General features: G+C 51.5%; 1 protein-coding gene across 2 annotated transcripts in view; it reads right to left on the minus strand.

The window, feature by feature from the left end:
• Window positions 1-16,359, minus strand: part of FAM193A (family with sequence similarity 193 member A) — a 146,591-nt gene that overhangs the window by 59,050 nt on the left and 71,182 nt on the right. The window contains exons 3-4 of one of the 2 annotated variants that reach the window (XM_070372824.1): window positions 2,112-2,254; window positions 1,723-1,890 (exon numbers count right to left, since the gene is read on the minus strand). In XM_070372824.1, the coding sequence (XP_070228925.1) occupies window positions 1,723-1,890; window positions 2,112-2,254 (311 nt within the window). Of the gene's footprint in view, window positions 1-1,722; window positions 1,891-2,111; window positions 2,258-16,359 lie in introns of both variants that reach the window. The other variant, XM_070372823.1, reaches the window with a different exon arrangement.

Consider the following 16,359-nt stretch of genomic DNA (forward strand, 5'->3'; position numbering starts at 1 on the left):
CTATTGAGCCTCCAGGGAAGCCCAACGGGAAGGATGGAAGGGAGAAAAGAAATCTGAGTGAGGAAAACACTCCAGACAGAGCGAAAAGCAGAAACCAGCACCATCTGTGGCGGCAGCATGAGAACCGGTGTGGCTGGAGTGCGCTGGTGGGGTGTGAGCACAGACTGGGGGGCCAGGGTGGAGTGCTGGATGCCGAGGGCCACGGGAGTCACCGCCAGCTGCACGAGCCCCAGAAATGGGCCCCGCACATACCCTTCCTGGCGTCTGTGCTGGCGTTTGAAACAACAAAAAAAGTGTCCTCTAGACGTGAAGAGCACAAAAAACACAGTACATACAACACATGTGAAAACATGAGACACACAGACCTCAGTCAGGGGCTGGAATCCCTGCAGCTCCACAGCACGGTCCCTCACCAGGGCGCTGCCGCCTCCCAGACCTCAGCCGCGTGCAGGGCACCACCACAGCTTCTGCCACAATGCCCGCCCGCACTATTATCCGCCGAGCGCTTCAACTGTCTCTGCTTTACTTCGGCCTCTTCCTAAGCACCCACAGCTGTGAGGTTATGGGTCTGACACTCAGGTTATACATATTTTCCTAATATTCACCAGGAAACCCAACTGCTAGATAAGGCATATACTGCCTAGAGCCATCTCAGGTGCAACAAATCACTAACTAGTTGCCACTGCCCACGGCCAGTCACCCATCCTGCCTCCAGAATACACAGCGAGCAGGAGGTTACAGAGCCTCAGAGACTGCGAGCAAACCAGGAGAAAAAGACCAAAATGAGAATCACTTAACTCACTGCTTTTATTTGGAACACCCCTAAAGAGAGAAAAAAGATGGCAGGAGCTATGGTGGTGGTGGCGGCTCAGTCGCTGTAACAGGTCAGCTCTGACTCTTGGTGACCCCATGGCCGGTAGCTCACCAGGCTCCTCTGTCCATGGCAAGAACTTCCCAGGCCAGAATACTTCAGTGGTTGCCATTTACTCCTCCAGGGGACCTTCCTCACCCAGAGGTCAAACCTGTGTCTCCTGCCCTGGCAGGCGGATTCTTTAGCAGCTGAGTCAGGGCTTCCCCGGTGGCTCAGCTGGTAAAGAATCCGCCTGCAATGCAGCAGACCTGGGTTCAATCCTTGGGTGGGGAAGATCCCATGGAGAAGGGAACGGCTACCCACTCCAGGATTCTGGCCTGGAGAATTCCACAGACTGTACGGTCCATGGGGGCGCAAAGAGTCAGACACGACTGAGCAACTTTCATTTCACCTCACCCAAAGTGTACAAACCGCGTAAGAACAAATCCTGTACTGCCGATGTGCACAAGGCCCCAGCCACACCCCGAGCCCCTCCCAGCGACACACACCCATATGAGCAGGCCAGCAGCTGGCTCCCCAGGCACCGCCTGACCCCACGGAGCCCAGAGTCCCTCACCTCCTCAGGGGCGTGACCGCCTCTCCTCCACGAGGCAACAAAGCAGCAGGGCCCGAGAAACCCTCCCCACCACCCTGGGGCCAGCCAGTGCCCAAACGGAGCGCTACTGCCGATCTCAATGCTAGGGAACGACGGGAACATGTCTGTTCACCTTCACCCACAGGTAACCAGAGTCCAGCAGGATCGGAACCGGAGCCTTGACCGGCCCGTGTGCCACCGCCGCGTGCCTGAGGCCGCCCCCCGAGGGGCCCGCTGAGCACCGGGGGCTGGGGGGCCGGGCCCGGGCGAGGCGTACCTGTCCACCAGCTCCTTCACCCCCGCCCTGTCGGGCACCAGGGACTGGTCCTGGTCGTCTGCGAGCGGGGTGCCCGCCTGCCGGTAGATGCAGCGGACCGTGTAGCGCACCTCCGACCAGTAGTTCTGCAGCTGCTGGGGCTCCCGCTCCGCCTCCGCTGACATCTCCCTAGGGACACAGGCACCGGAGCAGAGTCAGGGGGCCGAGGGGCCGACCGGCCCGGGACACCCCCGTGCCCCCGGCCCACTCTCCTCCCCATCTTCCAGCGGCGGCAGCCCCCCTATCCCCCATGTGTGTGGGGCCCCGGACCCAGACCTCTCGTTGATCCCGGGAGCCCCTGCCCTCCCAGCAGTCCTCAGGGCGGGACAGCAGGGGAGCCTGGGTGGTACCTGCGCTCGCTGCAGGCCTCGCAGGCGCACGCGGGGTCCGCGGGGGCGGCCACGGGCATCGGCTGAGCACCCAGGGCCAGCCGCCCGCCACTGCCAGCCTCCGTCTGCGAGCTGAGTGGGGTGTGGAGAAGGAAGTCTTGACCCTGCTTCAGAGAGAGCGGAACAGACGCGTCACGTTAAATGTCGTGGCTCAATTAGCCACCAACTGTTCAGGAAAACACCTTTTAGAAAAAATGTAAAACCTTCACGTTAAAAAGAAAACGTTTCAACTGACAATGTGTAGGAAACTCTCTCTTGACATTCGAGAATTTCGCCGGGGACGAATTACTTTTTTAACCTTCTGACAATCACATCATAACCACGCGAGGACAGTCTTTTAAAAAGAGCAGTTCCCAAACCAGGGCTCTCTGACGACCGAAAGGGGTCGGATGGGGAGACAGGTGGGAGGGGAATCAAGAGCGAGGGGCATATGTATACCGACGGCTGAGTCAAGTTGATGCAGGGCAGAAACCAACACGATATTGTAAAGCTATTATCCTTCTGCTAAAAAAGAAAAAAGAGAGCAGTTCCACTCCAGCACCCTGACTGCCACCACCACCCCGGGGGACACCGCCCCCAAGTGACACCCCCCACCCCCGTCACTTGAGACGGTGCTCAGCGGACCCCCGGCGGCCACTCTCTGAGTCTGTCCCATGGAACCGAGCGGGAAGCAGGCTCAGACCTGGACCCCCAGCCTGGCCAGCATGGAGACCACAGCCCCGGGCCCTGCACACAGACCCCCACCCCCACCTCCTTCTGCCTCAGAACCCGGTCCTGGGGCCCACGCAGCTGCCACTCTGTCCCTCCGGGATGGGGCCTGGACTCTGGTCTGAGGGCTGTGGGCCCCCACATGTGGCAGGAAGGTGCACGCGTGCTCTCCCCCAGGGCCGGCTGGCCAGCGGCTAGCTCCACCCAGCACCCCAGCCACGAGCAGGGACCCCACAGGAGAGGCTGTGAACCAGAGTACTGCGTTGTTCTGCCCCTGCCCCCGCGGGCAGAGTGGAGTCTCCAGACAAGCCCCGCTGGCGGCAGAGCCGGGCAGACCCAGCGCAAGAAAATCCTCCATGCATGGGGGTGGGAGCAGGGAGCCACCCCCGAGCTGAAGCAGGGCTTGCAGTCACGAAGGAATCCCCGAGAAAGCTCCTACTGTGTGCGAGACCCTGGGATGACTCTGGAGGCAGAGTGGGGACGGGGCTGTCACAGTCCCCAGCAGGCAGGCCAGTGCCAGATCCCAGCTCAGTCCAGGAAAACCACAACCTCCTACGGGCAAGAGCCTCTGCTGCGGGCCCACGAGGGTGTCGGGGCCCCAGAGAGCCACAGCGAGACCGCGAGCAACAGAGGCAGCGGGGGCAACAAGGACACGGGAAAGGCGGCCCTGCCCCCCACCCCGACCTGAAGCCCTGAGCCAGATGAGACAAGCGGGATCTTTTGTGGACAGAACCCGAATACCTGAAGACAAGACAATCCCGCTCTGAAGACGCCCGGAGGGGCGATGGTCTGACGGGCAGGGACGGGCAGGCAGATGCGGTGGGTGGGCGGCCGTGCTGGGGGTGGCAGCCGTGCTCGCGCACACACCCACGACCACTGTGGGGCCCGCCCGGCTGAAGCCACCGCTGGCCCCCGGGCCGTGACGCTGCGGTGCCACGAGCTCACACACCGGGGACCCGTCCTCCGAGCCGCGGCAGGTGGTGTTTAAGACACGAGTGAGGTCATGCGGATCCCACAGAGAGCCCCCGCTGCCATCAGCACTTGCAAACACTCTGCAGTCCTCCCAGCCTTCAGGGTTCTCGGACAAAGGTCTGCTTCTACATGACTGCGCCGGTCCCCGCACACAGAGTGTGACCCACCGAGCCTGTGACGGCGGTGACAGAAGAATCCCATCAGCCACTCTTCAGCAAAGATGCCTACTCGGGGGACAGGACGGGTGTTGAACCAGCTCTCCGCTCCAAACCTGGCGCTCTCCGCCCTGTGACCAGGGCTCCTCTGCCGTGGCCCCCTCTTGGGCCCGGCGAGCCTGCCAGCCGCAGCCCCCCGCGGCCCCCGCTCCAGGTGTGCCCTTGGAGCCGCCGCCCACCCGCAGGGCTGCCCCTGTGCACCAGGCGGCACCCTCTCGGGTCTGCGCATTGGGCTCCTGTCGCTGGCTCCTCACTCCTCACGTTCAAGTGGGCCTGTCCACACCAGCGGCGTGCTGCCGGTCCTGATCCGGGTCCTGACAAACTGCTACCTGTCTTCCCCACGACAAGATCTGTCCCGTGAGGGCGGGACCCTTTCTGACCTGCCAGCCACTGCACACGAGCACCAGAGACGCTGCCGGGCACCCGGGGGCAGGCTCAGCCAGGATCCCGGGAAGGAACACCTCCCGCTGACAAGGGAGGAGCGGAGCGCAGAGACCCCGTGGTGAACCACAAACGCGCCCCCTCACCGTGTGCCTCTCAGACAGGCTACCTTCAGTCACTCTGCTCTGCCCAAGTCCCACGCAGTTTAAAAGACCCAGAACTTCAACCACATAAGATGCACAATGTCCACAACCAGCAACAGAGTCACGAGGCAGGAAAATACGACCCGTGACCGGGAGGCTCTGAACCGCTGGATCAGCAGGAAAAGCCCCCGTGTGTGTTTTTCACCTGCGTCGTTTGGTTTCTTGCTGAGTTGTACAGAGTCCTCGATATATTTTGGGTATTACCCCTTATCAGATATGTGGTTTGTTATTCCATTCTGCAGACTTTTTCAGTTTCTTGATGGTCTTTTGCTATGCAGAAGCTCTTTATGTGGCCCCAGCTGTTTACTTTTTATTTTGCTGCTTCTGCTTTAGATGTCAAATCCAAAAACTCACTTCTGAGACCACATCAAGGAGGTTTATTTCCTAGGAGTTTCAAACTTTCGGATCTTCCACTGAAGTCTGTGACCCATTCTGAGCTGATGTTTCTGAGTGCTGTAAGACATGGGCCACGTTTCATTCTTTCTCGTGTGAACATCCAATTGTCCCAGAACCATGTACTGAAGACTGTCTTTTGTCCACAGTTCAACAAAATTACTGATGAATAAATCACAATACATAACACACTAAATTATGTGTGAACTGTGGTTTGTGAAGAGTGAATTAATTACATCAGCGCAAAGGGAAACGGCAGCCACCCAGACAGCACGAGGGCGCGTGTGAATGGAGGCAGCACACGCACAGCACTTCACACGGATCAAAACGGGAAAGATAACTTATGAGAATACTTATTACACACATGCAGGCATCTTTAAAAGGGTTTAAGAAAATAAGGGAATGATAAATATGAGAGGACCATGGCTCTGTCAGAAGGGGAGGGAAAAAAAGATGGGCAGGGAGGTGCACGGTGGCCTGACTTCCAGTGCTGACCGGGGCTTACTATCCCTCACAAGATGTATACTGTACACACGGTCACACACAGATCAAATATGACACAGCAACAAAAAGGATGTAAATGAAAGGCAAACCCTGACCGACTCCCAGCTCTCCCCTTCGCTACTTCACGTCCCTTCCGAGGCCCCCTCAGCCTCACCGTCCCTCCCGGGTCCGCCCTCTCCTCCCCACACAGTGACGCGCCTGAAGCATCAGCCCCTCACGCCTTTTTAAAGCTGAGTGATTTCTGGCTACGCTGGGTCTTCTCTAGTTTGGTGAGAGAGGTTACTTTCTTTGCGGTACACGGGCTTCCCATTTCGGGGGTTTCTCTTGTTGGGAGCACAGGCTCAGCAGCTGTGGTGCAGGGGCTTAGGCGCTCTGCGGCATCTGTGACATCCCCAGACCGTGTCCCAGGATCGAACCCGTGCCCCCTGCACAGGCAGGCAGGCTCTCAGTCACCAGCCCCTAGCCCTGACGGCTCAGCTTCCCCGCCACTCGGTTACTGCTCAGAGTTCAGCCTGGCCTCTGCCCCCACGGCTCTGCTAGCACAGGCCTGGACAAGGTCTCTGCTACGGGGTGGGATTCTCACAGCAGGGGCTTCTCTGGTTGCGGAGCACAGGCTCCAGGGCGCGCGGGCTTCAGTAACCGAGGCTCCCGGGCTCTGGACACAGGCTCAGCAGCTCCATGGCATGTGGGATCTTCCCAAATGAGGGACTGAACCTGTCTCTCCGGCACTTGAAGGCAGATGCTTTACCACTGAGCCACCAGGGAAGCCTCTGAAATTACAAATCTTCAAAATAAACCCGGGGACTCCACTCGACAGAAGTCAAAAGATCTGTGTGACCTACAGTCAGATGGGTGGGGAGGGTCTAGCAATGTCCAGTTAACAGGTTAAAAAGAGATGTCAGTTACGTCTATACCAACGAAGTTAAAGGAAGAAAGCTGCAAAAAAAAAAAAAAATCATTGAAATAGAATAAATAAAAGTCAAGTAACTGAGTAAATTTTTTTTAAAGCTGCAAAGGCATAATACAGAAAAACATGGAATATTTATAAGCAGCGAAAGAGTCCATACTTATGGGATCAGAAAACTTAACACTAGAAAGAAGTTAATTCTCCTCCTCCCAACTCGGTGCACCCCGGTCAGACTCAACACGCTGCTTCTGCGTGCATGTCTGTGTGCTGGCGGTTGTCTGCGTGTGCGTGTGTGGGAATGACAAGGTAATTTTCAATTACACAGAAACGGAAAGAACCAAGAGTGACCAAGGCAGATCTGACGAGCACAAGGCAAGACACCGTTCTCTCTGCACACACGTGTCACAGAGCCACGGTCATCACAGAACCAGAAGCACAGCGGGCTCGGGAGCCGCGGTGCTCGTCATCACCACGCACTTAGCTGAAGGGTCAGCGCCACTTACAAGCGTCCGTGATGCTGCCAAGGCAGTAACTGTGTTAAACCTCAACCCTTAAGCACGGCTTGTGAATATTCAATGTAGCAAAACAGCAAGTCTGCATGGAGCACTTCTGCGATGCGCCAAAGACCACAGCTGGACACCAAGTGAGCCCCCTTGTCCCGGAAACAGCAACCTGCCCGGACAGAGGGCCTGGCAGACCCATCTGTGCACATTCAGACCTGGACGCTGTCAGACATCTTCTCAAAAATGAACAAAATAAGCCTGCCTCTTCAAGGAAAACAGCTGATGCTACTCGTAGCCAGTCCCAAAACTGGAGCTTTCCAGCAAAAATCAGAAGTTTGCAAAACATGTGTCCATGACTGAGGGCTTGAAAGCACATCCACATGTGGACACCTTTCTGAAGATATCAGTGGTGACAGTAACAGATGCGACTTATGAAAAAAAAAAACAAAGCTGGATGTTGAAAGGCGTCCCTGTCTGGAAGCTCTCCCTTCCTGGGTAACCTATTACTGTACAAACGACCAGCGTGCGGTGCTGCTCACTCACGTGTGGGCAGGAGACTCACTCGGAGTGCCGCAGCTAACCAAGAGAAACTGATACCTGTCACAGTTGGTGTGGCACCAGAGAAAACCCACAGTTATCTGAAAAAGTGATCACATACAACTTCAACCAAACCACCTAACACACAGCAGATAGAGATTCCAGCTGTCGTCTATTACCCAAACGTGAAGATCTGAGAAGAGCGCTACTCTATTATTTTTGTTTTGGAAATAATTTTCATCAAAAAAAAATGCTTTCAATCTTAACCCTGTGCTGTGCTTAGTCACTCAGTTGTGTCCAACTCTCTGCGACCCCAGGATTGTAGCCCACCAGGCTCCTCTGTGGGGATTCTCCAGGCAAGAATACTGGAGTGGGTTGCCATGCCCTCCTCCAGGGGATCTTCCCAACCCAGGGATCGAACCCAGGTCTCCTGCATTGCAGGCAGAGTCTTTACCATCTGAGCCACCAGGGAAGCCCAAGAACACTGGAGTGGGTAGCCTACCCCTTCTCCAGGAGATCTTCCCAACCCAGGAATCGAACTGGGCTTCCTGCATCGCAGGCGGATTCTTTACCAGCTGAGCTGACCCAATGACTCAGCAATTCCTTTGCTACATTCACGTAGATCAGGATGTGTAAACCTGTGCTCCAGGAGCATAAGGAGCACAGCAAGAGCTGGAAAATAGACACAAGGCAGCATGAACTCACACGGACGGACAGTATATAACCGCCCCAGCTGGCCACACGGCCCACAGCAGCGCCGAACTCAGTGAAACTATGAGCCATGCTGTGTAGGGCGACCCGAGGTGGACAGGTCACGGTGGACAGGTCACGGTGGACAGTTCTGACAGAATGTGGTCCAGTGGAGGAGGGAATGGCAAACCACTCCAGGATTCTTGCCCTGAGAGCCCCACGAACAGTGTGAAAAGGCAAAAAGATAGGACACTGAAAGATGAACTCCCCAGTTTGGTAGGTGCCCAACATGCTACTGGAGATCAGTGGAGAAACAGCTCCAGAAGAATGAAGAGACGGAGCCAAAGCAAAGACAACAGCCAGCTGTGGATGAGACTGGTGATGGAAGTTGCATAGGAACCAGGAATGTTAGGTCCACGAATCAAGGCAAATTGGAAGTGGTCTAACAGGAGATGGCAAGAGTGAACATAGATATCTTAGGAATCAGTGAACTAAAATGGACTGGAATGGGTGAATTTAATTCAAATGAGCATCTTATCTATTACTGTGGGCAAGATTCCCTTAGAAGAAATGGAGTAGCCCTCACAGTCAACAAGAGTCCGAAATGCAGTACTTGGGTGCAATCTCAAAAATGACAGAATGTTCTTGATTCGTTTCCAAGGCAAACCATTCAATATCACAGTAATCCAAGTCTATGCCCCAATCACTAATGCTAAAGAAGCTGAACAGTTCTATGAAGACCTACAAGACCTCTGAGAACTGACACCAAAAAAAGATGTCCTTTTCATCATAGGGGACTGGAATGCAAAAGTAGGAAGTTAAGAGATACCTGGAGTAACAGGCAAGTCCGGCCTTGAAGTACAAAATGAAGCAGGGCAAAGGCTAATAGAGTTTTGCCAAGAGAATGCACTGGTTATAGCAAACACCCTCTTCCAACAACATGAGAGACAACTCCACACATGGACATCACCAGATGGTCAATACCGAAATCAGATTGATTATATTCTTTGCAGTCAAAGATGGAGAAGCCCTACACAGTCAGCAAAAACAAAACCGGGAGCTGACTGTGGCTCAGATCACGAACTCCTTATTGCAAAATTCAAATTTAAACTGAAGAAAGTAGGGAAAAGCACTAACCATTCAAGTATGACCTAAATCAAATCCCTTATGATTATACAGTGAAAGTGACAAATAGATACAAGGGATTAGATCTGATAAGAGTGGCTGCAGAACTATGGACGGAGGCCTGTAACACTGTACAGGAGACAGGGAGCAAGACCATCCCCAAGAAAAAGAAATGCAAAAAGGCAAAACGGTTGTCTGAAGAGGCCTTACAAATAGCTGTGAAAAGAAGAGAAGTGAAAGGCAAAGGAGAAAAGGAAAGAAATATTCCCCTGAATGCAGAGTTCCAAAGAATAGCAAGGAGAGATAAGAAAGTCTTCCTCATCGATTAATGCAAAGAAATAGAGGAAAACAACAGAATGGGAAAAACCAGAGATCCCTTCAAGAAAATCAGAGATACCAGGGGAATATTTCATGCAGAAATGGGCACAACAAAGAACAGAAACAGTATGGACCGAACAAGCAGAAGAGATTAAGAAGAGGTGGCAAGAATACACAGAAGAACTGTACAAAAAAGTTTTAATGACCCAGATAACCACGATGATGTGATCACTCACCCAGAGCCAGATATACTGGATTGCAAATCAAGTGGCCTTAGGAAGCATCACTATGAACAAAACTAGTGGAGGTGATGGAATTCCAGCTGAGCTATTTCAAATCCTGAAAGATGCTGCTGTGAAAGTGCTGCACTCAATGTGCGAGCAATTTTAGAAAATCTGGAAAACCCAGCAGTGGCCACAAGACTGGAAAACTCACACGGCCCAAAGAAGGGCAAAGCCACAGAGCGCTCAAACGACCGCACAGTCGCACTCATTTCACGAGCTAGCAAGGTCATGCTCAATATCCTCCAATCTAGGCTTCAACAAAAACCTCCCAGAATCAAACACTTCCAGCTGTACAAGTTGGATTCATAGAAAAACAAGAAAATTCCAGAAAAACATCTACTTCTGCTTCATTGACTACACTAAAACCTTTGACTGTGTGGATCACAACAAACTCTGGAAAATTCTTAAAAAGGTGGGAATACAGACCATCTTACATTACCTCCTGAGAAATCTGTACGCAGGTCAAGAAGCGACAGTTAGAATCAGGCATGGAACAATGGACTGGTTTCAAATTGGGAAGGGAGTACATCAAGGCTGTATATTGTCACCCTGCTTATTTTTAATTTATGTGCAGAGTACATCATGAGAAATGCCAGGCTGGATGAAGCACAAGCTGGAATCAAGATTGCTGGGAGAAATAACAATAACCTCAGATAATGCAGATGACACCACCCTTATGGCCAAAAGTGTATAGGAACTAAAGAGCCTCTTGATGTAGGTGAAAGAAGAGAGTGAAAAAGCTGGCTTAAAACAGCATTCAGAAAACTAAGATGATGGCATCCAGTCCCATCACTTCATGGCAAACAGATGGGGAAAAAATGAAATACTGACAGACTTTATTTTCTTGAGCTCCAAAATTACCGTAGACGGTGACTGCAGCCATGAAATTAATTAAAAGACACTTGCTCCTCGGAAGAAAAGCTATGACAAGTCGAGACAGTGCATTAAAAAACACAGACATTACTTAGATGAGAAAGGTCCATATAATCAAAGCTATGGTTTTCCCAGTGGTCAAGTACGGACGTGAGAGCTGAACCGTAAAGAAGGCTGAGCGCCAAAGAACTGATGCTTTTGAACTGTGGTGCTGGAGAAGACTCTTGAGAGTCCTTTGAAGTGCAAGGAGATCCAACCAGTCCATCCTTAAGGAGATCAGTCCTGAATATTCATTGGAAGGACTGATGCTGAAGCCAGAGCTCCAATGCTTTGGCCACCTGATGTGAAGAACTGACTCACTGGAATAGACCCTGATACTGGGAAAGACTGAAGGCGGGAGGAGAAGGGGACGACAGAGGATGAGTTGGTTGGATGACATCACTGACTCAATGTCCATGAGTCTGAGTGAGCTCTGGCAGACGGTGAAGGACAGGGAAGCCTGGGGTGCTGCCATCCATGCGGTCACTGAGAGCAGGACACTGAGCACCTGAACAGCAACAGCAATGCAGCGAGATGAAAATGAGACACAAAGGCGTCTACGGATCCCAAACATGACGCTGAACCAGAGGGAGCAGACGCAAAGTGCTGCGCACTGCCTGACACCTGTCTGTAAAGTTCAGAACTCCAGAACAGGGCAACTCTGCAGAGGGACGGAGGTGAGAGCGTGCAACTGAGGAAGAGGAGCAGGAGGGGTGGTCAGGGGAGGGGGAGGGAAGCGGACGAAGGGCAAAGCCTGACTGGGGGCCTCGCTGCAGCAGAAATCAACCCAAAGAGATGGGCGGTCACTGCAGGTGACAGGGATTCATTCCGCCATTAAGAAACAGCTGCCCAGGACTTCCCTGGCGGTCCTGCAGCTAAGGCTGTGTGCTCCCAATGTAGAGGGCCTGGGTTTGATCCCTGATCAGGGAACTAGAAGATCCCACAGGCTGCAACTGAGAGATCCAGCATGCCTCAACTAAGACTCGGCTCAACCAAAGAAATAAACATTTTTTTTTTTAAAAGAAATAGCTTCTCAAGTGCACATCAAAACCACAATGAGATTAACACCTCTCACCTGTCAGAACGTCTGTCATGAAAAAGACCACGGACAACCACGACTGGTGAGGATGTGGAGGAGAGAGAAGCCTCGTGCACGGCTGGTGGGGAGGCCAGCGGGCACAGTCCCCGCGAGGCACGAGGAGCTTCCTCAGCAAACGAGTGGCAGAGCTACATACAACCTGGCAACTCCACTTCTGGGTAGATATCTCAAGAAAACGAAGACACTAATTTGAAAAGATACACGCACGCCAGTGTTCACAGCAGCACTGTTTACAGTAGCCGGGACGCGGAAACCGCCTAGACATCCATCGACGGATGACCGGATAGAGGTAGTGTATACACAGACATGTGCACAAAAGAACACTGCTCACTTCAGTTCAGTAGCTCAGTCGTGTCTGACTCTTTGCGACCCCATGAATCGCAGCACGCCAGGCTTCCCTGTCCATCACCAACTCCCGGAGTTCACTCAGACTCACGTCCATAGAGTCGGTGATGCCATCCAGCCATCTCATCCTCTGTCGTCCCCTTCTCCTCCTGCCCCCAATCCCTCGCAGCATCAGGGTCTTTTCCAATGAGTCAACTCTTCCCATGAGGTGGCCAAAGTACTGGAGTTTCAGCTTCAGCATCATTCCTTCCAAAGAACACCCAGGGCTGATCTCCTTCAGAATGGACTGGTTGGATCTCCTTGCAGTCCAAGGGACTCTCAAGAGTCTTCTCCAACACCACAGTTCAAAAGCATCAATTCTTCGGCGCTCAGCCTTCTTCACAGTCCAACTCTCACATCCACACATGACCACAGGAAAAACCATAGCCTTGACTAGACGGGCCTTTGTTGGCAAAGTAATGTCTCTGCTTTTGAACATGCTATCTAGGTTGGTCATAACTTTTCTTCCAAGGAGTAAGCGTCTTTTAATTTCATGGCTGCAGTCACCATCTGCAGTGATTTTGGAGACCAAAAAAATAAAGTCTGACACTGTTTCCACTGTTTCCCCATCTATTTCCCATGAAGTGGTGGGACCAGATGCCATGATCTTCGTTTTCTGAATGTTGAGCTTTAAGCCAACTTTTTCACTCTCCACTTTCACTTTCATCAAGAGGCTTTTTAGTTCCTCGTCACTTTCTGCCATAAGGGTGGTGTCATCTGCATATCTGAGGTGATTGATATTTCTCCCGGCAATCTTGATTCCAGCTTGTGCTTCTTCCAGCCCAGCGTTTCTCATGATGTACTCTGCATAGAAGTTAAATAAACAGGGTGACAATATACAGCCTTGACGTACTCCTTTTCCTATCTGGAACCAGTCATTTGTTCCATGTCCAGTTGTAACTGTTGCTTCCTGACCTGCATACAGATTTCTCAAGAGGCAGATCAGGTGGTCTGGTATTCCCATCTCTTTCAGAATTTTCCACAGTTTATTGTGATCCACACAGTCAAAGGCTTCGGCACAGTCAATAAAGCAGAAATAGATGCTTTTCTGGAACTCTCTTGCTTTTTCCATGATCCAGCGGATGTTGGCAATTTGATCTCTGGTTCCTCTGCCTTTTCTAAATCCAGGTTGAACATCAGGAAGTTCACGGTTTACATATTGCTGAAGCCTGGCTTGGAGAATTTTGAGCATTACTTTACTAGCGTGTGAGATGAGTGCAGTTGTGCGGTAGTTTGAGCATTCTTTGGCATTGCCTTTCTTTGGGATTGGAATGAAAACTGACCTTTTCCAGTCGTGTGGCCACTGCTGAGTTTTCCAAATTTGCTGGCATATTGAGTGCAGCACTTCCACAGCATCATCTTTCAGGATTTGAAGTAGCTCAACTGGAATTCCATCACCTCCACTAGCTTTGTTCATAGTGATGCTTTCTAAGGCCCACTTGACTTCACATTCCAGGATGTCTGGCTCTAGGTCAGTGATCACACCATTGTGATTATCTGTGTCATGAAGATCTTTTTTGTACAGTTCTTCTGTGTATTCTTGCCATCTCTCCTTAACATCTTCTGCTTCTGTTAGGTCCATACCATTTCTGTCCTTTATTGAGCCCATCTTTGCATGAAATGTTCCCTTGGTATCTCTAATTTTCTTCAAGAGATCTCTAGTCTTTCCCATTCTGTTGTTTTCCTCTATTTCTTTGCATTGATTGCTGAGGAAGGCTTTCTTATCTCTTCTTGCTATTCTTTGGAACTCTGCATTCAGATGCTTATACCTTTCCTTTTCTCCTTTGCTTTTCGCTTCTCTTCTTTTCACAGCTATTTGTAAAGCCTCCCCAGACAGCCATTTTGCTTTTTTGCATTTCTTTTCCATGGGGATGGGCTTGATCCCTGTCTCCTGTACAATGTCACGAACCTCAGTCCATAGTTCATCAGGCACTCTCTCTATCAGATCTAGGCTCTTAAATCTATTTCTCACTTCCACTGTATAATCATAAGGGATCTGATTTAGGTCATACCTGAATGGTCTAGTGGTTTTCCCTACTTTGTTCAATTTAAGTCTGAATTTGGCAATAAGGAGTTCATGGTCTGAGCCACAGTCAGCTCCTGGTCTTGTTTTTGCTGACTGTATAGAGCTTCTCCATCTTTGGCTGCAAAGAATATAATCAATCTGATTTTGGTGTTGACCATCTGGTGATGTCTATGTATAGAGTCTGCTCAGCCACCAGAAAAAGAGAAATTTACATTTACAGCCACACGGATGGACTTGAAGGGCATTATGCTAAGTGAAACAAGTCAGAGAAAGACAAATACTGTACGACGTGACTTATGTATGTGGACTCTAAAAAATGAAGCAAACTAGTGAGTATAGTGGAGCAGAGAAGCAGACTCACAGACAGCGAGCCCGTGGTTATCAACAGGCAAAGGAAGGCGGGAGGGCAGGGCGGGGGCTGGGGTTAAAAGATACAAACTACTGTGTACAAATTAGATAAGCAACAAATATGTAAGGACATACTGCACAGGACAGGCGAACAGAGTCAATGCTTTATACCAACTATTGTTCAGTCACTAAGTTGTGTCTGACTCTTTGGGACCCCGTGGACTGCAGCACACCAAGCCTTTCTGTCCTCCACTATCTCCCAGTTTGCTCAAACTCATATCTATTGAGTCGGGGAAACTATCCAACCATCTCATCCTCTGCTACTCCCTTCTCCTCCTGCCTTCAATCTTTCCCAGCATCAGAATCTTTTCCAATGAGTCAGCTCTTTGTATCAGGTGGCCAAAGTACTGGAGCTTCAGCTTCAGCATCAGTCCTTCCAATGAATATCAGGGTTGATTTCCTTTAGGATGGAGTGCTTGGATCTCCTTGCTGTCCAAGAGAACTCTCAAGAGTCTTCTCCAGCACCACACTTCAAAAGCATCAATTCTTCAGCGCTAAGCCTTACTGACTATAAATGGAGCATAACCTTTAAAAATTGTCAATCACTGCTGTACACCTGAAAACTTACTGTGTATCAACTTTATCTCAATAAAAAGTACAAAATCGCTTCTCAAGAGACCAAATGAGATGCACTTCTATGCTGACTGCACAAGACCACTTACAAGACACAGCACGGAGCAGCTGAAAACACGAGGCTGTGGGAAGGGGAGGAGGGGAGGAGAGCACACGTGTGCCCGAAAAGTGAACACAAGGCCCTGAGGAAAGAGGTTGCCAAGGCAATGAGCAACGACTGGGGTTTAATCAACAGCCTGTGTCCATCCAGCAGAGCCCTAAAACCTAGAGAGCAAAGCTGGAAAAACCTGAGAAAAAAGGACACACGCGCACAGCAGGCCACTCTAATTGACCCGACTCAGAAACGGAGAGACTGAGCACACAGAGCACAGAGCATGCCCAACGAGGGCGGAGCGCGCGGGCAGGCCCTCTACCTGAATGCCGAGAAGGCGTCCTCAGGCACACACGGAACACTTAGAAAACCTAGCCACGTACTATGAGACTGAGGCGACGGCTCACAGTGCAGAGTTCTGACAAAGCGTGACCCACGGAGGACGGAACGGCAAGCTGCCCTAGCACACTCGCCACGAGAGCCTCACGGACTGCATAAAAGGACAAAGGATGTGACACTGGAAGGCAAGTCCCCCGGGTCAGAAGGCGTCCAATACGCTGCTGGGGAGAGCGGAGGAGAACCACTAACAGCCCCAGAAAGAGTAAGCTGGGCCAAAGCGGAAAGGACGCTCAGCTGTGGAGGTGCCGGTGATGAGAGGAAAATCCGACGCTGCAAACAGCCCTGCACAGGGACCTGCAACGCTGGGCCCACGAATCACGGTCTGTCGGACGTGGTCAAGCAGGACATGGTGAGAATAAACATCCACATCTTAGGGGTCCAAAATGGACGGGAATGGGCACATTTAACTCAGACGACCGCTGTGTCTACTACTGTGGCAAGAATCCCATAGAAGGAATGGAGAAGCCCTCAAAGTCAGCAAGAGTCCAAAATGCAGTGCTTGGGTGCAACCTCAAAAATGACAGAATGATCTCAGTTCATTTTCAAGGCGAGCTATTCAACATGTAATTCAGGTCTA

The sequence above is a fragment of the Bos mutus genome, chromosome 6, assembly GCF_027580195.1.
Source record: "Bos mutus isolate GX-2022 chromosome 6, NWIPB_WYAK_1.1, whole genome shotgun sequence".
NCBI classification, from domain to species: domain Eukaryota; kingdom Metazoa; phylum Chordata; class Mammalia; order Artiodactyla; family Bovidae; genus Bos; species Bos mutus.